General features: G+C 40.3%; 1 protein-coding gene across 3 annotated transcripts in view; it reads right to left on the bottom strand.

Moving 5' to 3' along the window:
• The window catches only part of MAST4 (microtubule associated serine/threonine kinase family member 4), a 514811-nt gene that overhangs the window by 231446 nt on the left and 258918 nt on the right, over window positions 1-24447 (bottom strand). For 2 of the 3 annotated variants that reach the window (XM_070412097.1, XM_070412098.1), the window contains exon 4: window positions 15625-15656. In XM_070412097.1, the coding sequence (XP_070268198.1) occupies window positions 15625-15656 (32 nt within the window). Of the gene's footprint in view, window positions 1-2304; window positions 2341-15624; window positions 15657-24447 lie in introns of all 3 variants that reach the window. The other variant, XM_070412101.1, reaches the window with a different exon arrangement.

Raw genomic sequence — 24447 nt, 5'->3', positions numbered from 1 at the left:
TGCACTTTAGTGGAAAGTAATATAAGAAACCAAAATTGGGGTGCAGGGAGGGAGTGCCTAGTATGATGTTTCATATGAGTATGGAATAGAAGCTGGAAGGTAACTGTTCATTACCTTCTTTAGAACAGAGCAGAAAATTGTATTTGATTTTCATTTAATAAATATTCTAAGTTCAGCGTGGGCCAGGTGGCTCAGTTGATTGGAGCATCATCCCGTGCACTAGAAGGGTTGCAATTCATTCCCAGTCAAGGCAGATGCCTAGGTTTCGAGTTTGATCCCAGGTGAGGGCCCATACGGGAAGCAGCCGATCGATGTTTCTCTCTCACATTGATGTTTCTCTCTCTCTTTTCCTCTCTCTCTCTTTTCCCACCTACCAGTTCTCTCTCCCCCTTTCTCTCTCCCTCTCTCTCTAAAAATCAATAAGCGTATCCTTGGGTGAGGATTAAAAAATAAATAAATAGCCTGACCAGCGTGGCTCAGTGACTGAGTGATCCACATGAGACATATGATCCAGGAGGTCACGGTTCAATTCCCGGTCAGGGCACATGTCTGGGTTGCAGGCTAGATCCTCAGTGTGGGGCATGCAGGAGGCAGCCAATCAGTGATTCTCCCTCATCATTGATGTTTCTATCTCTCTATCCTTCTCCCTTCCTCTCTGAAACCAATAAAAATATACCTAAAAATACATAAGCAAATAAATAGATAATTTTTTAAAGATTATAAGTTCATATAGAAGGTTTAAATGTAATTCTAAATTTACTAAGTCCTTTTTTTCCTTATGTGAATAATTTTCATTAATATCCACCTCTTTTTAAATTTTCATCTTTAATATTTGTATACATGCAAAAATTGCCATAGCAATCCATTTATTTAAATTATAATATTGAAAGTACTAAGAATCTAATTTTTTAAAACATAATTGTAATTTTTCCAAGTATACTATTCAATAATAATCATAATACGTTAATTATTTCATCATTACAATTTTGGCTATAGAACAAACTAATGGTTTTGTTTTGTTTTCTCCATAACCAAGTGAACATAGAGAGAACCTACAAGGGATGTCTCTCTGCTTTCATAAGCAAAATACAAACCTCATATGTATTTGCATATGTGTTCATTTGTAAGACAATATTACTATTTTTTCTTATCACAGACAGTTTTAGTGTTTATCTCCAATATTTCAAATGCCATTAGAAAAACAGAAAGGTATTTATAACCTTAATATTATAACAACTAAAGTTCCCAAAAGCAATTAAGAATATCAGTAAACCCAAATACATTACTATTCACATTTACATGAATTTAAAATTAAGTATTGTCTTTAAGATTCCCCAAACTAAAAAAATAATAATTTTTGTTATATTTATCATATACATTGTTATCTTTTATATTGAAAACACTTAAGAAAAAGTCCCAAAATTTTAAATTTAACTTAGCCAGAAAAATAAATGGTTTAAAAATAACCATGAAAAGTATTTTAAAAAGACCAGTTAAGGAGAACTTACCAGACATTACAAGTCAATAGAAAGTCATTGCATTCAAAACAGAATGGTTTGGGCACAGAAACAGACATACAGATATCAGAAGAGAGTCCAGAAATTATCCAAATATATTGTATATGTGATAAGGGTAACATTTCAGTCCCATGAAAAATTAAATTTCTTGTAATAACTAGGATTTAAGTGACTGGAAAAAAAGAAAAGAAAGATTGCCACCTCATATCATGTATAAAATTTAAAACTGGAGTAATACTTAATGTTTAAAAAATTTGGGAAGAAAATTTACAAGAATATTTGTATGAACTTGTGATGGACGACACCACCTTACACAAAACAAATAACTAAGAAACAATTTAAAAAAGACGAACATATTTGATTGAATAATAATAAACAATTTTCATTTGGCAAAAGGCATATACACAGAGACAAAAACTGTAAAGATATATTTGCAAAAATACAACAGAGTATTAACATTTCTAAAACACAATAAATAGCTTTCCGGACTGTGAAACAAAAACACTACAAAACAAATAAATGGGCAGTGGAAATGAACATGAAATGAAACAAAGAGAAATTCAAGTGGACAATAAACATATGAAAATATACTCCACATCAATGGTACTGCAGAAAATGCAAATTAAAGTAATGGTCGGAGATAATAAGATTGGCACGAATTAAAAGGAATGGTAGCATCCAATGCTGGTGAATGTAGGAAATGGGTGCTCTTATGTGCAAATGTGATTTGCTAGTCCTTTGGGGAAAATAATCTAACAATACCTATTATAATTAAAAATACACATACCGTTTGACCAAGCAATTCCACTTCTGGGAATCTATCCTATAGGGAAAAAAAAAAGGACCAGTATGTAAGGACATAGGTACCAAGATGTTTATTGCAGCATTGTTTGTGGTGGGGCAGAGGAAGGAAAGGGCTGGTAATAACATGAATGACCGCCAATGGGAAAATGGTTAAATAAAATGTGATATATCTGTAATACAGAATAGTATATAATTATAAAGAAGAATGAGATAAATCTGACTTGGAAGACTAACATTGTGAGAAAAGCAAATTGAAGAGTGCTACAATCTCATTCTGAAGAGAGCAGCAACAAGGGCAAGAAAATGATAGGTAGGCATGCACTCGTGCACCTGTATAAGGGACGGAAGAATACAGAGAAACACTGAAGGCAGACAGTGGCCACCTGGGGTTGTGAATGGACACAGGGACTGGAAGAGATGAGGATTATTTATTTCTCTTAGTGTACCTTAGTGCCGTTTCACTAGTTACTATAGCACCACATTAATTTCATAATTTAAAAAATATATTTAAGAAAAATCATTAGCGTTTCTTACTGGTAGTAGAGCAGCAGTGTTTCCAGACATTCGTCTTTTAGTAAAATAGTAAATAAACAAACATTCTCTTGAAGTGAATTAACACAGATGGTTGGTGAACACTGATTTCAATCATTTGTAGTCAAGGCATGCTTTTGTAAACTAGTTTTTTGATGATAATATTTTTAGACATCTGGAAATACACCCAAAGAAGATTTCCACAAACTACCTCCTGGTCATGCAGGGTACCTTTCCACGGTCACCACACAGACAGTGTTTCTCCTCCAGACAACACAGGCCTGAGGCGTCAGAGCAATCAATGACTTCCACTCTCGTGCCGCCATCTTTACCAGTCCACCCTCTCGGGATCAGGTTCCCCAATTTTGGCACTATTGACATTTTGGGTAGATAAGCCTTTATTGCAGACAGCGTGCTGTTTTCCTGTGCTCTGTAGGATGTTTAACAACATCCCTGGCCTCTGCTTCCTAGATGATAGGAGAAGCCACACTCCCCAGTAGTTGTGACCATTAAAAATGTCTCTAGACATTGTCAAATGTTCCCTGAGGGGACAAAATCACTTCTGGTTGAGAACCACTGTTTTAGACCAACAATTAGATGAAATGTACAATCGACCTTCCTTGTTTTTCTAAGACTCAGTCACTGCGGGGACTGTTAAAGCCTAAGGCCAACCCTCCCTAACTATTCCCTGATCACCACCGTTCTAGACTGTGTGGCCCTCTCACCCACTGGTCTAGAGTCTAGACCAGGGGTGGGCAAACTTTTTGACTCGAGGGCCACAATGGGTTCTTAAACTGGACCGGAGGGCCGGAACAAAAGCATGGATGGAGTGTTTGTGTGAACTAATATAAATTCAAAGTAAACATCATTACATAAAAGGGTACGGTTTTTTGTGTTTTTTTTTTAGTTTTATTCATTTCAAACGGGCTGGATCCAGCCCGCAGGCTGTAGTTTGCCCACGGCTGGCCTAGACTGTGTGGCCCTTACACACCTGAAGCTCATCTGGTCACATGCTTCCTCCTCAATTCCCCGACAATGCTGAGCCTGAGCTGTCCACTGAAGTTCTTTCCAGAAGAAATGTGGCTATTCCCCTCTGACTTCAGCTTGAAATCATTACCTGCGCTGCTCCCAGAACTACCCATCCAACCATTTCTCTTGGGCTTCCCTGAGGGAGTTTTTCTGACCAAGTATTTGCTCATTTGTAGTCACTCATTTCTCAACTCAGTCTCCCCCAGCTGGGTCACCCATCTCTTCCAACAACACATATTGGGGGACAGTTTTACCCCAGTGTCTCCACACTGTATCAACTCACACATGATTCTCCCTAATTTATCTCTAAGACTAGAGTGTTATTATACCACTGGAAAACTCTTCACAGTTTCCTCAATTGATCTATACATGTAATGCAATTCCAGTAAAAGTTTCAACAGACCATTTTTGTAGAAAATGATTCCAAACTTAAAAACCTAAATTAGCCAAAACAACTTTGGAAAAAAAAAATGAACAAAGTTGAATAACTAACAATATCTATCTAAAGTTCTTATAAGGCTATAAAAATAAAATAGTGTGGTGTTGCTATGAAGACAAATAGGCCAATGGAACAGAAAAGAAAGTCTGTAACTAGACACACAAATATATGGACAGCTATTTTCAACAAGGTACAAAGTGACTCAGTGGAGAAAGGACAGTCTGTTCCACAAATGATGTTGGAACAAATATGTACTATACTTAAGAACATGACCTTCAATCCATACTTCACCCTGTATACAACATTAACTCAGAATGAATCATAGACCTGAATGTAAAGTGGAAAACTACAAATCTTCTGGGGGAAAAACTCAGGAGATAAATTAGACTTCATCAAAATTTAGAACTTTGCTCTTCAATAGATGCTGTAAAGCAGTGGTCTCAACTTTGGCTGCACATTAGAATCACCTGGGAATCTTTTTAAAATCCTGATTTCTGGGCCTCATCCTCCAGAAATTCTGTTTCTTTGTTATGGGGTGGGGCCACAACATTAGTAACAAAGAAACAGAATTTCCGGCGGATGAGGCCCAGAAATCAGGATTTTAAAAAGATTCCCAGGTGATTCTAATGTGCAGCCAAGGTTGAGAACCACTGCTGTAAAGAGACTGAAAATAAAAGCCACAGGCTGAGAGGAAATCCACCAATGAATAGTAGCTTATTTATAATGGCCAATCCTATAAGCCACTCAAATTTCCATCAGCAAGTGAATGGATAATCCAACTATGCTGTACCCACTTAATAGGATATTACTTAGCAATACAAACATAATTTCAAAGTGATTGTGCTGAATAAAATAAACCAGACCATAAAAAAGTGCAAACAGTACTCTTTCATTTATTTAAGATTTTAGAAAATGCAAACTGATCTTTAGGTATGGAAAGTATGAGTAACTGACTGGGCATGTGAGTGTGGAAGGAGCGATTATAAATTGGTAAGAGGAAACTTGTGGGGAAGGTGTGTACTCCACTATCTTGATTGTGATGGTAGTTTCAGATATATACATACATCTATTTATAAACTTGTACTTTGAGTGCAGTTTATTGTCGTCAATTATGCTTCAATAACGCTGTTTAAAAAAAGGGGGCGCGGCGGGGGGGTGCGGCGTGGGAAGCATTGTTAGCTGCTGGGGAACATTAACTACTAGACATGCAGGGTTCTCCCACTCCTGGGACAGCTGAAATTGGCTCATGCTACGTGGAATTTCATGATGGCCTTTTTTGTTTTGTTTGTTTTGTTGTTTTAAAATCTGTTGGGGTTTATGACACATAGAATTCACAATTCTTGGGTACTCAGCCTAGGCGATGTTAAATAGTAGATAAAAGGTGCATGTTGGGCAGTTAAGTACCAATTTAAATTATTTTTGCTTTAATTTCCCCTTTAACTGTTTCCCAAGATAAACACCGCCATCACCATCCTACTGTGATCTTAAAGATATTGTCCGACCAACAGCTTTCAGGGGGGAAACGAAATTAGAATAGAGCCAAGTGGCCTGAACCCTCAAAGATAATAATTAAGTACCATGCTTTTAACCAGATGTTTGATGACAATAATTTTTCCTGTGACTCTATCCGAAGCAAGTGCATTTACATACAAATTGGTAATACCTTGGGATCCCACCTAAGAAAGCCACCACTGTTCCCCTAAGACGGGGAGCCCGTGCACGGATCTATTCATTTCATTTCAGTATACAATGTCAAGTGCATTTGTAAAATATACTCCATTGCTTCCAAGTGCTTCTTTAATCCACAAGGACTGGTTTTAGCAGTTTAAACTAATTTGCCCTACACGTAAAGAGCCTTCTGCTTATTCTCCCAGATAATTGATTCTTGATTTGTTAAGCTTCTAAACATGATGCTTTTTACCCTGCGATACAAAACCCCTGGTGAACTCGCTCATGTGCCCCATGCAGAGCAAATGCTGTTCAGCGCCTCTGCAGCGAGGCCGAGGAGAGCGGAGGAGAGGAGCAGCAGGCTCCCTCCCTTCTCCTCCTGCCAGCGCCAAGGTCCCCACTGCCCCTGCAGTAAACATCATTTGTTCCACAGCAGCTACACGAGGATGTCACGAGGTGCCAACTCCTCAAAGCAAATACCGCCCTCAGCTTTTGAAAAATAAAAAGAAATCCAAAAGATAACCTCTGCTTTAAGCTAACCTCCTAAGGAAAAGCACGTCCCACCACCACCGATGACAATAAAGACTGCACTGGAAAATCAGGGTTTTGTGAGGGTCCGGCATTCAGTGCTAGTGTCACCGTAAGGTTAATCCTGTCGGTCTCTATGGCACCATGGAAGTCAGAAATCATTTTTCCTGCACAATGAAGAGCACAAAGCATATGCCAAGTGAATATTTTCCAACAGGGTAAGAACACCTTCACATAAGCATCTACTAAATCTGCAAATAGTTCTTGAAAGAAGAATTTATATTCCTAGAATAAAGGTATTTAAAAATCTTTCCCTGAATAGAATATGCATTTTTGATTTTCTTCTTAGGATTTTCATTCTTAAAACAGTAAAATTTGTCCTTCTGTGCTTGGTCAAATGGATGCCACCCATGTCCACTTGCAAATAAAATTCAGAGAATATGCTAAATAAAACATTTTTTTTCTCTCCTGCAATTGTGCTTACAGAGTTATCTGCCTACACGTCCTTTGGTCAAAATTTACCTGGGTGATGTAGGAGAAGCTGAACCAGAAGGCCCCTGGGAAAAGGAGTGTGCATTTCCGGCATGTGCTATGTGCATGTCTTAGGTTCCCACACCGGCACGGAAAAGTCCTCAACCTCATTCCAGAAGTGGTGACTTTACAGAACAACATGGTAAAGACAATGCATGTGAATTCAGATGAAAGAAATGACCCTCCCAAATTCTCAGAGGGAAGCCCCTGTGCAGAAAGCAGAGAAGGAAACCCTGAAATAACTTTACCCAGCTGGTAAGGTCTGACAGTGGGCTGCCAGCAAGAGCAAAGAGCAGGGAGCTGAACTGTCAGGAGTCAGAAGGGCAGAGAGGTAAGGAGAAACTCCAAGACACAATGAGCTCTTCCAGGTACCACCCACCTCCCCACAGTTAGCCAGAGGGCCAGGCAGCACAATGGGGTACAGAGAACAATACAGAATGCAGCTGCCCAGCTCAAATGTCTCATTAGGTATGCACCCATTTGGGGACTGCCAGTTACTGCAGCTGGGAACGCCACGTCCCACCAGTGTGACTGTCACAAGTCTCTTATTTGTCTGAGCAAACAGCATCCCGGTGGTGCTGGTGTGAGACTCTGAGGTCTTCCCTTTGGTTGTAGTTTTAAGAGTAAACTCTTAAGAAGAGGTTGAGGCCATGCTTTGTAAAATGTTCAAAGAAACCGTGACAAGCGGGTGAAGTCAAGCATGTCTGTGAAGTGCCCCCTTTATTTGGTCCACGCTGTGGATGTCAGTGCTAAAATTCACATCTTACAGTACAAAATGCAGCCACATCCTTGCGGATGTTCTCTTACTTCTAACAAAATAGACTTGCCCTTAAGAAGCAAAGGGTGCTTTCCAGTTCCTGGTGGGTAGGAACCCCAAATCCTAGTCACAGCTCATAGCCAAGGAGCTCTCTGAGCACAGGCGAATCCCAAATCCTCGGAGCTGGTCCCTCACTTACCAAACAGAAGTATTCTCATCAGATTTCTGTTAAGGTTTCTTCTAGCTTTGCCATCTTAGGATTAAAAGTCTCCACATGGACATCTATAATATCCTACTTCACTTTCCTCAAAGCCTATCTGTCCCAAAGCACAGTGTCAAGAAGTGACCTGTCTTCGTACTGAGGATGGGCAGGCCGAAAAGGATGAATTGCTCTGGAGGAGGGGCCGCTAGCACAGCCTGTTCCTTCACAGCCTGATAATGCAGAACAGAACACCTGTGGGTCTGTCCCCACAGGGCACCTAGGAAACTTGTAACCAGGGTGGACCTTCATGGGTAAATGTGGATTCCCACAAATATGGGGTCAACTGACCTCTTTATCACACCTCCACTGACAGAAGATTTGTAAACAGTCCCTCAGAAAATGCAGCTCAAATGATCTAGCTTTAAAGGAACTTCCTCAGCCCTAACCGGTTTGGCTCAGTGGATAGAGCATCAGCCTGCGGACTCAAGGGTCCCAGGTTCGATTCCGGTCAAGGGCATGTACCTTGGTTGTGGGCACATCCCCAGTAGGGGGCGTGCAGGAGGCAGCTGATCGATGTTTCTAACTCTCTATCCCTCTCCCTTCCTCTCTGTAAAAAATCAATAAAAATGGAATATATATATATATATTTTAAAGGAACTTCCTCAGCCTATATTGTGGTCTAACTCTACAGGACAAAAATAAGTGATTGGGGGAAAGCTTCATTCCCAATGTATTTTATTTATTTAATAAAACACTTGCAATATGTTTTATTTATTAATAAAATAATGCATGCCAAACACTGTTATAAACACTTTACAAACATGAACAGGTAAACAATCTTTAAAACACTCCAGGAGAGAACAGTATTCCCATTTTACAGAGGGAAATACTAAAAACGCATAGAGGTGAAATAACTTTCTGAAGGTCACACGGCTGGCTCAATGACAGATAGATGGTTGGAACCCAGGTAGTGTGGCTACTGCGTCCATGCCCTGAAATGCCCATGGAGTAGCAGACCTGGGAGGTGGCACTAGTGAGAAAACACAGCCATCTGCCTGCTTCAGTGGACCTGTCCATGCCTTGCTGAAAAGGATTGCTCACTAAAAACTTCCCCTAATTCCCATCTGACTCAGGTGTGCTAAAAGTTATTCTAGTAAATATGAAATAGAAAACTTCCCCTCGTGCCTTTGTTACACCCTAAAGCTCTCCTAAGAACAATAGTTCTTAATTGGGATGACATTTTGGATTCACCTTGAGAATCACAAGCCTCGGGCTTCCCCTGCCTCCATCCAAACACACACACACACAGATCCTGCTGTGCATTCCCAAGTGTGTTTGCAAATGCACACATATTCTGATAAAGCTCCCTGAAGCAAAGCTAAGGTCTTCCTACAACTGTCAAAGGGAAGATGATCAATCCTACACTGTTTCTATCTCCCAGGTCCGCTCTCCTCCCCACTTCACAGAAGACGAACGCAGGCGTGATGAGGGATGCTGCAAAAACATACAAATACCCAACTGCCTATTCGATGAATATATAAATGCAATTGACATTCCTTCACAGTCTGAAATCCTCTCTTTACTCCCAGGATATATTACACCGTGCTCTCTTTATATAAACATGCCACTTTAAATGCTAATTCGGATGCAACACTCCATGTTTTTCTTTTGTTTCTGGGTTTCTAACATTCAAAACGACATTGGACTTCCATTTGGCTTCGACATTAGATATTTTGAAATTCTTGCTTCAGTATTTGTGGGGATGGGAGAGAAGAAAGTGCAATGAAGAAAACTAAATTTATTTTTAAACTCATCCAAATATGGTTTACATGTTATTTTATTTGAATTAAGCTCTTTCCCTCTCTTTCAGGAAACGTTGCCTTCACCTTGCTGAAAATCTCATAAATCTAACTCAACTCAGTTGTAAAGCCAAGGTGATTCCCTCTCCTTGTATTCTGGAATAGCCTCATTTTATTCAAACTACTTTCCCAAAGGGTCCGTCCAGGCAGTATATTCTGGCTGAAACACAATCGGCCTGAATGTCTTCTTTTTAAAAAGTACACAAACCTATATATGTCCATTACTCCTTTCAATACATCAATATGAGACAAACTATCTCCTCAGTCCAGCAGGCCCAGCTCACCCAGAAGTTTCTAGGAACAATCAGGTCCTTTGCCTCTGCGGTCCTATCCTCTCTGTGACAAAACCCTCTCCTGCTCACTCCCATCTTCCACCCCATACTTGGACACCCTGTCCTGCTCCTGCCCAAGAAAGACAAAATCAGAAAGAACTGAAAGAAATCCCTCGCCCTTTCATACGTTTCTTCACTTACACGTGGCAAAAAGGTTCCCGACAGCTGCTCCCCTCTCAGTCACCCTGTCCCTCTGTAGTCATTCTTTAATGAATGGTCTTCCGCTGTGCTAAATGCAGCTCAGAGACACCCTGCCCCAAGGTACGTGCACTCCAGTGAGACACTGAAGAGAAAACATCACTAAGATGCAAGTGAATGGGTTTCTAGTCCTGGGACGTCCAGCACTGTGGCAGGTGTGTCTCAGACACCTGACTTTGTTGTGGAAAGGGAGGTGAACGTCCTCGCAGACCTGGAAATAGAGTACAACAGTGCACACCTGCACTACTGATTCCATGGCCAGCCCTGCAAGAGCCCTGCCACTTCCAGAACAATGATGAAAGGGAAGGGTGACGAAGAAGGAACACAACTCCATAGAGAGAGAGAGTTACTAGATGCTAGTACTGTGGCTGCAGCAATAAATTAAACTAAGCCAATAAGGATGGCTAAGCTGCATTCTAGTAACTCCAATACTTCCAGCAATTCCTCAGCAGGCAGAACACACTTTTCCAGGGCTTCTGAGCACCTAGGGGCTGCTTCTCTCTGGGTCTCTGCCACTGGACACCCCTGTCAACTGGGTATGGCCAAAACCCATCCAGTCAAGAAACTGGCCAAGTGTCAGCCACTGTTTCTACTAAAATAGATAATTGCAGAGAGGTGCATGAATCCAGCCCTGTGGGGCTCCATGGAACAGTGCTCACGATGGAAAGGTGGAGAAGAAAGGCTAGTTTAAGTAGGAGGGAGAATTTACTTGCTGAGAATAGACAGAGCGAGTTCCCTTCTCTTGTGTAGGGAAATCTGAAAGTCCATTACAAAGCAAGGTTGGAGGAGGCAAGGAAGCTGGCCCAGCCATTCCTGCTCCTCTCTCTAGGGAATGCCCTGAAAAGTGAAGCTCTCTGCATCTTGGAGAGCTGTTGACTTGGGCAATTAACAAACACAAAGGGGTCCTTTGTAAATGAAGGGTAGCTGCCAGGAACACAACAGTTTTGCCCCTGAACCATCCATTAACTCACACCTTAGGCTTTTAGCCTTTTTCCACTTTCCCTGCCTGAAAACACCTCCCAGAGAGTTTTTCCACTTAGAAACATCCTTTCAGGACCCATGTTCTAAATATGAGACAGGCCCACAGCTCTACTGGCACCTTCATAAATATGGACAGTTTAGATGTGCATTATGAGAAAAATCAAAAGAACGTCAGGAGGGCCTATGTGTTGCACACTGAATTTAAATCAAGAAGGACTGAGCTTGCAGCTCCTGGCCCTCAGGTAGTGGATACTGTGAAGAACTAGAGCAGTGATGGCAAACCTATTGACACGCGTGTCAGAGGTGACACGCGAACTCATTTTTTTGGTTGATTTTTCTTTGTTAAATGGCATTTAAATATATAAAATAAATATCAAAAATATAAATCTTTGTTTTACTATGGTTGCAAATATCAAAAAATTTCTACATATGACACGGCACCAGAGTTAAGTTAGGGTTTTTCAAAATGCTGACACGCCGAGCTCAAAAGGTTCACCATCACTGAACTAGAGTGAAAAAGCAGGTGATTCACTGGGCTGGGAAGCTCACAGTCTAGCAAGGGGAGACAGACTTGGAAACGATCTACAAACATCTACACTGTGTACCTTACCCTGCAGGCCAGCTTGTGGAAAACAAAGAATTGTTAGAGTCATTTCTCTTAAAAGACTAAATCAAAACAACAAATCTAGGTCTGCAGTGAAATGTCACACTGTACATTATATATGCTATCATCTCATTTGCCTTACCCCTTCAACCTCCAGGTTAGTCAGTCTACCATAAAGTACTTCAAGTACCAAAATTTATCATCATAACTCTCCCTAGGATTTTGGCATTAACCAACAGGTACGGCCACAGCAGCTATTCTAATCACTGCAAAATTTTTCTCCAAATTATCTTTAAGTCTCCATAAGTATTTGGGTAAAGAAGTTAGAATTCCACCTGCATATAATTACTGAAAAATTTAAGTAACATAATCCAAGAATATCAAAATGTAGAGGGAAGATTACAAACACCCACGAATACACCACCACATTAATGATAGGGCTTTCTCAAATTCCATTTCTTTCACTCCCTGCACTGATAAGTATGCTGTATTGTAAAAATGCTTCCCATGAATGTTTTTAGACTTTGACTGTAGGTGTTTGTATCCAGAAATAATAGTCTATCTTGCTTTGCATATGTTTAAACTTTACAATGAAAATACTATCTTATACCTCGAATGTGCTTTTAACTCTGCTCAGCATTCTATTTTTGATAGTTACATTCATTGATACATATACTCTAGAGTAGTGGTTCTCAACCTTGGCTGCACATTAAAATCACCTGGGAATCTTTTTAAAATCCTGATTTCTGGGCCTCATCCTCTGGAAATTCTGTTTCTTTGTTATGGGGTGAGGCCACAACATTAGTAACAAAGAAACAGAATTCCCGGAGGATGAGGCCCAGAAATCAGGATTTTAAAAAGATTCCCAGGTGATTCTAATGTGCAGCCAAGGTTGAGAACCACTGCTCTAGATCATTCATTCTGCCTGCTGTATAGTATTTCATTATATAACTATATCATGATCTATTTAAAGGATGCATAGATTTTGAGAGGCAGCTGAGAGGAAGGCTAGCAAAGAGTATGGCAACTTCAGTTCCACTGAAAAAGAGGAAAAGTGCTGGAAGAATCTGGGATTAAGAGCCTTGGCAAATGGCTAAATTCCTCTTTGAAAGGAAGAAGAGGGCGAATGCAAATCCAGCTACCCCAGGGGCCAGAACAGAGATGGAATCTGTGGCCTTGAAGTTGGTAATGGGCTGGAAAAGTCTCTGGAAAATTGATCTGGGATCACTTGATTATTTAGTAACATCTCATCCAGAAAGTTAATTCCCTTGACTTCTCTGGTCTGTTGCCCTTTGCACCATTAAAAAAAAAAAAAAAAAAAAAAAAAAGTTCAGAGTCATTGCCTTTGCAACCTTTTAAGTCATATATGAATCAGCGCAGACTTCAGATAGTTCTTGAGAAAATGATAATAAATTATAAACTAGTGAGGATCTAAATTTATTTTTTCTTAAACAGAATATGGTTTGCTTTTTTTAAACTAGAGGCCCGGTGCACAAAATTCGTGCATTGGGTGAGGGGGGTTTCCCTCAGCCTGGTCTTCACTCTCTCACAGTCTGGGACCCGTCGGGGGATGTCCGCCTGCTGGCAGTCAGACATCCATCTCACAGTCCGGGGCTCTTGCAGTCCGGGACCCCTTGCTCCTTACCGCCCGCCTACAGCGGAGTCAGGAGAGGCTCCCTCCACTGCCACTGCACTTGCCAGCTGTGAGTCTGGCTTCTGGCTGAGCGGCGCTCCCCCCTACCCCCCTGTGGGAGCTCACTGACCACCAGGGGGCAGCTCCTGCATTGAGCATCTGCCCCCTGGTGGTCAGTGTGCATCATAGCAACCGGTCATTCTGCTGTTTGGTCTATTTGCAATTAGGCTTTTATTATATAGGATTTGTAATTTAAAATGCCTATTTTCTGTCTCTTATTTATAAAAACTTAATATATATCTAAATATTATGTTCCTATGATTCTAGACATAAAATTATCTTTAAGCTTACTTAAAATAATGTTTTTAATCTGATGAATTCATGTGTCTCAATGATGTAAATGCATTTTTTAAATATTATCTTTCAAAACATACAAATCAGAAGCGGCAGATACAACAAAAGCCCCTTGGAAGAGCGCAGGCTGTCCGAAGGTGCACACCCCGACAGGTTCAGTCCCATCTCTGTGTAATCAGAGGTAATGAGGAATATAGCACACCATGCCACTGCTCACTGTTCCCATAGAAAGAAGATTCCACAGCACATTGGGATCAAATCCCTATTCTTTCTGGGAGAAGGTGCTAAGAGATCTGAAAGCATTTATGCAGTAAATAAACTGAGAAAGTGGTAGCAGGTTTAATAATCAGGTACCATTATGTTGGCAAGCATCAATACCTAATAAAGACACACTTGTGCCCTTCTTCATTCGATTTGTATTTAAACCATTGTACCATTTATTTTTAAAAGTATTTTCTTTTCTCAAAGTCATAAAAGAACCTTGCATGAGAAGAGTAATTACTGGCATCTGTCTGGTGGTCACGGAAAATGCTGAGTGACGGTAAGTCCCAGAACATCTATATCATACATCATTAATTCTTTGGGGGATATTTGGATTTAATTGAAAATTCAAAATAACGTGCTTATTTTTGGTTTGCTTCACTTAGAAGTATTAATTTCTCTAATAATAAAAAGTGTAGATTTCTGTTGAGATATGTACTATGCTTTATTCCCATATTCTAACTGATCACTGACTTTTATTAGGAAGGGGATTTTAAATGGCTTAAGTGTAATTCTAACTTTCTTTTATTGAGTAGTCAGAGCATAGACTCCAAACAAATCTAGGCCATCATTTTTAATTTTTTATTAAAGATTCATACTCTAAAGTAGAGAAATTTAATATTTTCTTTATATTCCCCCCATCAACTCATGTTAACATTAACAGAATTGAGACTTGCACAAATATTAACAGAGATTTGGCCCTTAAACAGATATGGGGAATGTAATTTGCTAATTAACATTACTTTAATAGTTTATAGAAAACATACTAATTCAGAAACAGAAAAAAAAGTGTGAGCTATTAAAGGCTAAAAGGAAGATGTATGCAAAGAAAAGGCTGAAAACCACTATGAAGAAATCAGGTCAAGAGTTATAAATCTGCTATTTAAATACAAAAGCCTTACAAGGATCAGTTCATTAAGACCTAGATCTAACAGTAGAGAGCTCAGTTCATTCAAAGTCTTCCTTAATTCAAATATAAACTGCATTATTTACTCTGCATGAAATCCATAGTATAAAGAACAATCAGAGATTTCCAGATCATAATTCTTGATTCAGACCAATTTATACCATCTGCAGACCAAATAATGTTTTTGCTTGTTTACATAGAATTTTAAAATTTAAATTAAGATTCTTCTAGGAATAAATATGCATTTTTGTTTACAATGCCAGTAAGGAAAAGAAAAACAACCTGAAAACTTTCAAGTTACCTTGAAATCACTAATATTGAACATTTATAAAGAAACGCACTTTTTGGTTTTCCTAATTTGGTTGATTATCATTCATTTTCCATTTGCCACTGAAAATCTAACAAGTCAGAGAATAATCACTTTACAAACTGTACCTTCCCCCCTCCTCCCAACACCCCCCAAAAAAGGAACAGAATCGTGCTACTTACAAACTTCCTCTCCTGGGAAGACTTAGCTCCTTCTGCAACAGAAAAAAACACAAAGATTTATATGAGAAGCCACATTTCCTCAGGCCACTGGGACAGGAAATGGATAACAAGAAATGTATTGTCCTTTCTTATGCATAATTTGGCATTTGCTATACATAAGAAATTTTAATGTCATAATTTTATGCTGGATCCCTCCTTATATTGTTCTTTTTATCTATTGTGTTCAAGATACAAACACTGTTTACCTACATTCCAGAGCAGGAGACACCACTCCTCACAAAGCAATGACAGTAAAATACTGAGTTGAGTTACCTGGCCCTATAATTGAGCATAAGACAAATCTGATGAACCAAAGGCCTTATCCAAAGAATTAACAGTCATAAGGAGGAAACGTCTTGCGGGATTATCTATAATAATAAAAGCATAATATGCAAATCAACTGAACAGCCGAACAGTTGGAACGACCGTCGGGACGACATTCCGGATGAAGCCCGAAGAGGGGCTGTGAGGGCCGGCCGAGGCAGCCGGGGCTGCAAAGGTCTACTCTTGTGAAATGAAAAGAACAGTTAAGTCAGACAATTTGTCCCCAACAGAAACAGACTCATGACAAAACATTGTGCATACCCAAATTACACTTTATTTTTAAAAATAAATCAAAAGACTTCTTTCTGGTGTTATTTTTTAAATAAATGTGAATTATGACTTAGGATATTTGCAGTAGGTTAATGAACCTCTAAAAAGGTAACTAGACAGCAACACCAATTAATAGAGCACTTTCTAGCTTTAAAAGGGTGCTCTCGCACTTATCTCTAATTAAGACCATTATGAACCTAACTACAGAGGGGCTGTGGGAAAACAACAACAAGCAAGCAAATAAACACAAAGGGACACAGAAGTACCTCCACCCATTAATGAAGTTTTCAAATCCAGGGTACTCAAGAATGATTACCTGATGACAATAATTAAAGAATAGGAAGCAATGAGTTACTGGACTATTTAAATTCAAAAAGGACACACTATAAACTCTAAAGACTCGGCTAATTTGGTTTTCCATTCCCATAACTATAATTTATGTTTTTGCCTTGCAGGAGCTCAAGCATTATCTTTTGAAAAGTGTTTTCCCCTCAGCTTCAAACTCACCTTTCCTGTTCTCTATTTTTATGGGCTCCTTCAATGCCTACCAGGACAGTGGCCTGAGATCTCACTTCCAGACAATGCAGTTCGCTCCACAGAACATGGCCTGAGCGTCGCAGGCTGGAGGGGAGGATAACTGCTTTAGATATGATGCCGGACTGATTAAGTGGCAAATGCATTTTGATACAGGGTTATAATAATCACATCACTGTTTAATTGCAAGAAGAAACTATCAACAATTTTAGGAACAGAGTACCTTTTTCCTTCTTCCAATAGCAAACTTTCTTTCAAGGTCTGTAGGGGTCAGTGGTGAAATGCTTTTTTTGCTGTTTTGTTTTGCTTTATTGCTTAAGCCTTGGTTAGCTCCATGAAATTATAGTGTTTGCTGAACTTGGCTCCCTGATTCTGAAACGTAAATATACCTTCCCTGACTAAAGCCTCTGACTATGACAGTTTTTCTTCAGAACTGCAATGGAAATGCAAAACCAATGAGTAACTTTCTATTTGTGCATTTTGGCTCTGACAAGCCCTGAGAAGTTAGTTTTGTATTCAGATTTTAAAAAGAAATGAGAGACCTTCCTAGAAGTACTTGTTCACCGGACTGTTCCTTGTAGAAAAGACTTAGAGACCCACTGCACAGCAAGACGCCAAGGGGTCCAATAAAGAAACACTACTCTGTGCAGTAAATTGACTCTTACTGGATTCAGCAGATTAAAGAAAAGGAAGGGTACCTGAGATGTTAGCATTAACAACAGAAAGAAAATGTCAGACGTCACTTCAACTTTATATGCAAATAGATCACTATAAAAGGGAAAAGGCATAATGAGTGATCCCAAAGAGTTGGATCAATCATATTTCACCAAATGACTCCACCGTCCACTGGCTGCTCTGCTCTGGGGGGGAAAAAACGCTGAAACAACAAGATAAGGGATAAACACCAGCTCTGTTTTTAATCAGTCTTTTGAGTTTGTCTAGAATTATGAGTTCTAAACAAGAAGAAAGGTTATGGAGTGCAGCCCAGCACTGCGGCTCCGAGGGACAGCAGCCCGGGCTCAGAGATGAGGGGCAAGGACATTCAATAGGCCGCTGTCAGCTGACCTGACGCTTCCAAGCTAACCGAGCCGGAGGAGCTAATCCACCTGACGGCTTGAATGTCAGGCTCGGGACTGGAAACTCAATTTGGTAGCAAATTGGAATCAGATGTGATGGTAATAAAGTGAGAGAAATGACTGTGCTGTGGCCAAGACCTTGTGAACAGGAGCTGCAAATACCAGGCAGGCGAAGCAATTGCAGGCAAAGCGAGGAGTGCGGCTGCCCCGATACGTGGGGACCACATGCTGATAACGTCTGTACCACTCAATCTAAGTGAGCAGCGTCAAGGCATTTACTGCCCAGGTCCCTGTGGTACTCGGTGTGTGTGTCCTTGTTTTACTTTCCTAATGTCATGATAAGGCCACTAACAAATGCCTAGTTAGATCAGACATGTGGTATTGGTCACAGTCATAAACCAAAGTTTGTGCATATATATTTGAAATATGTGTTAAAAATTTAGCATCAGGTAAACATTAGAGACACTGGGTTGATAAAGGACGGTACTCGCTATAAAATACTAGTGTAGTGTGGAAAGGCCTGGAACAGAGGTCTTTTAAAAGTACGCAGCAGTACGAAGGGCGGAGGGGTCAGGACTGTTTCTCCCCCAGTGATGGTCCCCATTATTCATGATGACAAAATCTGGCGGAACTGACATTATGCTCAACCTCCAGAGTAAGCGCAGGTTAAATTAAGCTAATGGCAACACTCATGGCTTGGACAAAGCAACTGGTTCAAAGATGGTCGGAGATTCAGTCTGGGAAAACAAGATGCAAAACAATGTTTGCTGGGGATTCCTGGGAAAGAACTCCCTTTCCTTTTCCAAGAGAACTAGCAGGAAAGAAGGGGCATCATTCACCCTAGGAATCTAATGGCCACTACTTGATAGACATGAAAGGTGGCATACAAGAAACAGACAGAAACTGGTTGTTGGGTGCTATCTTTGAGACAATGGTTCTAGCCTTGCCAATTACCTGATTTCTCAGTTACACCAGCCAATCAAGTCCCTTTATTGTTTAAAGCAGTTTAACTTGTGTTTTCTGTTCCTTGGGATTCAAATATTCCCAAGTGACACAATACTTGAGCCTCGGCTTTATTAAGCGTCATCTGGGAGTTGGCTAGGCAGCCTCAGGTGTGGGCGAGGAGAGGGGCATTCCAGAAGTGGGCACAGATGTAGCAAGGCCAGGGGGAGTGAACCGTACACAGCTCTTGGGAAGACTGGAATGGCTGGGACAGGGGAGAAAGTAACCACCACTAGGACATGAGTATGGATGCAGGGACAGGGCCAAGTCATAGGAGGTTTTTAGAAGGGTCTGCCTTTGTCCTATGGACAAGGGGAACTCATGGGACACTTTAAACAGGAGAAAACATGGCCGAATCAGCACGTTCAAGGGGATCACTCTGGCATCAGGGTGCTAAAGGGCTCACTGGGAACAAATGGGAAAGGAATTAGGGGCTTATTCCACTGTCCAGGATTCAGGACCAATTACCAAGACCAAAGAAAGAGGCAGTGGGGAGGGTGGAGAAGGGCAAATTCAAGAGACAAACCTGTGCACAGAATTTGCAGGAGAAGAGCAGGAATGCTTAACTTCTGGAGCTAAAGACAAGGTGCACCATGCAGAGATTAGGGAAAAGGGGACATCCTAGCGCACTGGGGGCCTTCCAGAAGTTAAATAATGGCAATCTGAATGTAAATGAGGGGATGGCAGAAACCACTGAAGTTAGCTCAGTGATGGACAGGAACATGAGAGCAAGTTGCAAAATTAAGATAAAAGCAAAGGTTGCCATTCCAGGTCTTTCTTGCATGGAAGTTAAACACCAACCCCCTTTCCCACTTTAAATTTTTACACAAATGGTGGAAACTGTTTTTCTTTACTAAATGCATCTGCCTTCGTGTGCTGAACAGCAGTGCCTAACATTTCCTGCGGAGTAACATACATTATCTTATTGAATCTTCACTATTATCTCCACTTTAGGGAACTGAGGCGGAGGCAGGTTAAGCAGCTTACACAAGGTCACGGAGCTGGGTAAATGGCTTAGCTTGTCCTTGAATCCATATCAGCCTTAGTGCTGGGCAGTTTAATTACTTTTCATCACCAAGTAAGACCCGGTGTATTTGTACTGTGGACTCCCCTCATGAAGGGCACCAAGCTGCATTCATAGTTGATAACACACTGGCTGGCAATCACGCTAGGAGGGAGGGATACAAAAGATCTTTGCAGCTCTTTCTAAGCAAATTTCACACTTAAATTATTTTTATAGATTCTGATTTTACTTGGAGCAAAGCCTTGCAAATACATTACTTTTAACACAGGCCTTTTAAAGGAGAAAAGCGTAACAAGTCAAATAATCAGCTAACCCCAAAGTAAATGAGCAAACGAAACAAGCTTCCTTTCCAGTCAATTACTGTGGTTTTTGATGCTTCCTAACATGTTATACCCTGGACGTCAATAAATTAAGCTTGGGAACGAGATATTTATATACAACTCAGTATTCTATAGGGGATATCTGCCTCCTAAGTCAAAAGTTTCCATGTTTCCCTGCAGAGTTTGCCAAATAACAACTAGAACATCTATAATAATAAAAACATAATATGCAAATCAACCGAACAGCGGAACGACCATCCGGAAGACCTTCCGGACGAAGCTGGGGCTGCGAAGGCCTACTCTTGCATGAATTTCGTGCATCAGGCCTCTAGTATATTAACAACATCCCCAGTTTATTGAGTGCCTCTTACATATTAAGAGAAATGCACTTATTTCCTCTAAGTTGTTAGCTTCTACCTCACAGTCATATTGTATTTTCTGTGCTTATTTTGTGCTCAAAGAACAGAAGAACTATTTCTTTCAAGTGGACGTATGTCATTTTTGAAATTAAGGAAACCAGTTTTGATCACATTAGGAAGCCACAATGCTTCACAACAAATGAAGCTAAACAAGACCAACCAAACATTACACTAAAAAAAAAAAAAAAAAAAAAAAAAAAAATCCCTATTTAAGCGAATTGTATACTTCACAGTGATTCATGCACAAAACCTAGATTCAGACCTACGTATAGTCTAATCTTTTTTTTTTTTTAATATATTTTATTGATTTTCTACAGAGAGGAAGGGAGAGAGATAGAGAGCTAGAAACATCGACGAGAGAGAAACATCGATCAGCTGCCTCCTGCACACTCCCCACTGGGGATGTGCCCGCAACCCAGGTACATGCCCTTGACCGGAATGGAACCCGGGACCCTTCAGTCCGCAGGCCGACGCTCTATCCACTGAGCCAAACCAGTTTTGGCCCTATAGTCTAATCTTAGCTAATGCTGAAAGTGCCCTTGAAAGCTTCCCTTAACTTCTCGGTTTCCTAAATTATAAAATGAGGCTACTACAGTTTATGTCATAAGGTGTTGAGAAGATTCATGAAAACTCCTGGCCTACATTTGAACAGGAGAGCACCCCAGATCTCTCTCACAGAAGGAGAGACACCCTAGAGCACAAGCGAGAGCTCTGGTTGGGTGGAATCAAAGAGCAAGTACCCAGGACCCGCCCTCCTCTCTCAGGGCAGAACCTGGGCACAGTCTGTGAAGCAACTGGAAGATTCAAAACAAATGAGGCTTCAGTGAACTCACACACCATTACTCATCAGCAGGAAAATTCCTCGGGCAGAAGGAGATCAAACACAGATGCTGGATACTTAGGATTTTAATCATCTTTAAGGCAGTGCCCATTTAGAGGTCCTCTAGGACTATAAAATTAAGGTCATCATGGACAAGTTTTGTGATTTTCTTTTTTCCCTTAGAAGAGACATGTGAAGGCTCTTGATAAATACGCGTATCAGCCCTGCCACTTAGCTGTGTTTCTTGTTGCTTGGGAAAGCCTGTGACCTACAGTGAGCTCAGATAACAAGGCAACACTACACAGCTGTGCCACACAAGGCTCCGCAATTTCTTCAGTCCTTCCATCCATTACCAGCAAATTACAGTAAATTCAAAATATTGATCTGCACACCCCTATATGGGAAGAAAGTTACCATCGACTTTTATTGCTTATCGTGGGTACAATTCCCTAGGATCAATAAAAGCTACAATGTTCATAAGCTTCTAAAAAGCTAGTTAATATAGTGGATACGAGACACCTCTTAGGACCACTATAAATCTGTAAGATTCTTCAACAGAACAGCAGCAAACTTCTTCAATGTTCGAAAGCCTTATTTGAGTTTAGAATTTTCTCATTACCCAGGAAAATGCCCTTGAAAAGAAGTAAACATCAATGACTGGGAATAAAAATTAAGCAACTAGAAAGAACCCTACTCAACCGATTCTCACTTTTAACTTTCAGTTCCCTCATATTTCCACACCGACATCACTGTGCAATCCAGAGTCCAGCATTAAGAGTTTAAAAAGAAAAAGTTGTAATCACTTTTAAGTGTATCTTAATGCAGGTTTACATGAGTTTTCTTGACAATGGTTTCAATGAAAACCAGTTTGCCCATAAACAATATTTCAATCACCCCAATTTAAAAAATCAATATCCTTTTATGAACCAATTTTTAAAAATCAGGTAATTCAAAGGTCCCATTAAAATCACAGACAACCTTAATACAAAAAAGAAAAAGGCTTTTTATAGAGCTGGGGAGGAGAATTGGATGAGACTATCTGACCAGTGAAAGTGGATTTATTCAGCTGAGATGAATCATTTTTATTTACTAAGGACACCTCGTAGTTCAGCAGTCACTATTCTGAAAGCCCATTTTAGCACAGAAATTTACAGGCAAATCAGCTCTAGGGAGCTCTTGAAGTGCTGTATGAAGCTAATACCCACACGTCTGCTTTTGCCTGACCATTCTTCTCCATCTAAATGCAAAAGACGACACTTAAAATGTACATAATAAAATGTATGAGAGGGCGATGGAAGATTAATGGCACACATATTCAAATAATCAATAATGTGACTTAAGCCGTTAATGGTAGTGAAATTTATTGTAAAGAGGTCACAGAATAAAATAAACAATTGGCTTCTACAGGATATATTTTACTTAGTAATAATAGGTTCTATTTGTGAAAGGGTACGGTATCTGACTTCTTCTAAAGTACTGTATTTCTTCCAATGTTCTATTTGAAGTAACATCAGCTGAACGTATGCTGGCTGGCACTGGCAACACCAAGACTGAAGAACCCAGGATAGATAGGCTCCTCCACTCTCTACTTCACATCTTCCCTCCATCACCACTGCGGAAACAGGTGCTGCCCTGGCTGCTGCCACAGCGTCAAAAATCAGCCTTGCTCTAGGAAGCCCCAGGCACTGTGTACACATTTTCTCCCACAGGACGTATTTCAGCCTTTCCCCGACCCTGCAATTACAGGAAGGCTGACCACCATCTTTTTTTCTGCTGCAGAAACTGAATCTTGGACAAATTGGGCTGTGATTTGCTCAAGGTCAGAGGCCTCACCTTAAGGACAGCCGAGCAAAGACCAAAGTAGCCTTGATGACAGTGTTTCCATTCCACACCAACCTGGACACTCAACCAACAGAAATTTTTAAGTGGCAAATAATAAATCCTTAGTTATTTAAGTTGCTATTAGTTGAATGTTTTGTTATTTGCAGCTAAAGACATTTCTGATACTCTCCCAAAATAGTTAGTACTGAGCTGGGCAAGTCAGCTTCGGAGCAGTGTCTCCCAGGGCACACCAGGGCATCAAGACAACCCTGGCGCCACCAGCTCTCAGCATTAGCAGGGCTGGTTACCCAAAGAAAATGACCAAACGCTCCTTAAATTAGGATTAGGTTCTTTGAGAAACAAAAGCCCTGGAAGCATTGATTATAGATCTGCCGGTGTGGTTCCCTTTTCCAAAATAGATTTGGGAGAGCTGCACCATGTGTGTTAATAACTTTGAAGTTAACCAAAGAGACTTCGAGTTTAATGGCATCACATTTGTGGCCGTTAATTAGCAGAAAATATTATAACTGGGTGAAGTTTTAGATTTTTTTTTTAATTGCTTCTTCCCAAAGACTAAATTCTGTTCTCACCGCAAATACAGAATCCTCCCAAAATAAAAATGACCCCTGGTGATGTTTTCTGATCACAAGGACTACAACAAGGGTGGACATTTACATTTGAGACCTAAGAACTTTTTTATAAGATGGCCTCTTATTTTTGTTAACTGAAAAAATACGTTAACAAGCAGGAAGATTTCCCCCTTAAAATATGTGAATGCTTCCTCCTGTAATTCAGGGGTGAACTTAGGTGGCTTCCACTTTGGTTTTAGGTTCTTCCTTTGAAAAATAAAAGGCACGATGGGCCTTATTGTGCTGACATGATTACTGTGTTTCACAGAAGCTGTGTGTCCTCACACTGAATTACACTGGATTACCTTGGAAACCTGGAATTGATAGTTGAGTCTGGACTCACTACCTATAGAATATAAGTAAAAAAAAGAAAGAAAGTAAGACCTGACACTACTATAAAATAGTATGAACAAAGAGGGGAAATCAACTTCAGAACATTGAAGAATACAGTCATAGGCAGCCTTTCAAAGCCACACTCTAGACAAGCTGATGAATTTTCGCTAACACTTTTAAATGGTTCTGTTGCTTTAAAGGCTAGTTTGAAA

This window comes from Myotis yumanensis, unplaced genomic scaffold, assembly GCF_028538775.1.
Source record: "Myotis yumanensis isolate MYYU_CA2020_CCGP unplaced genomic scaffold, mMyoYum1.0.hap1 SCAF_4, whole genome shotgun sequence".
NCBI lineage: Eukaryota > Metazoa > Chordata > Mammalia > Chiroptera > Vespertilionidae > Myotis > Myotis yumanensis.
The sequence above is the reverse complement of the archived record's forward strand: the minus strand, read 5'-3'. Positions and strand labels throughout refer to the sequence as shown.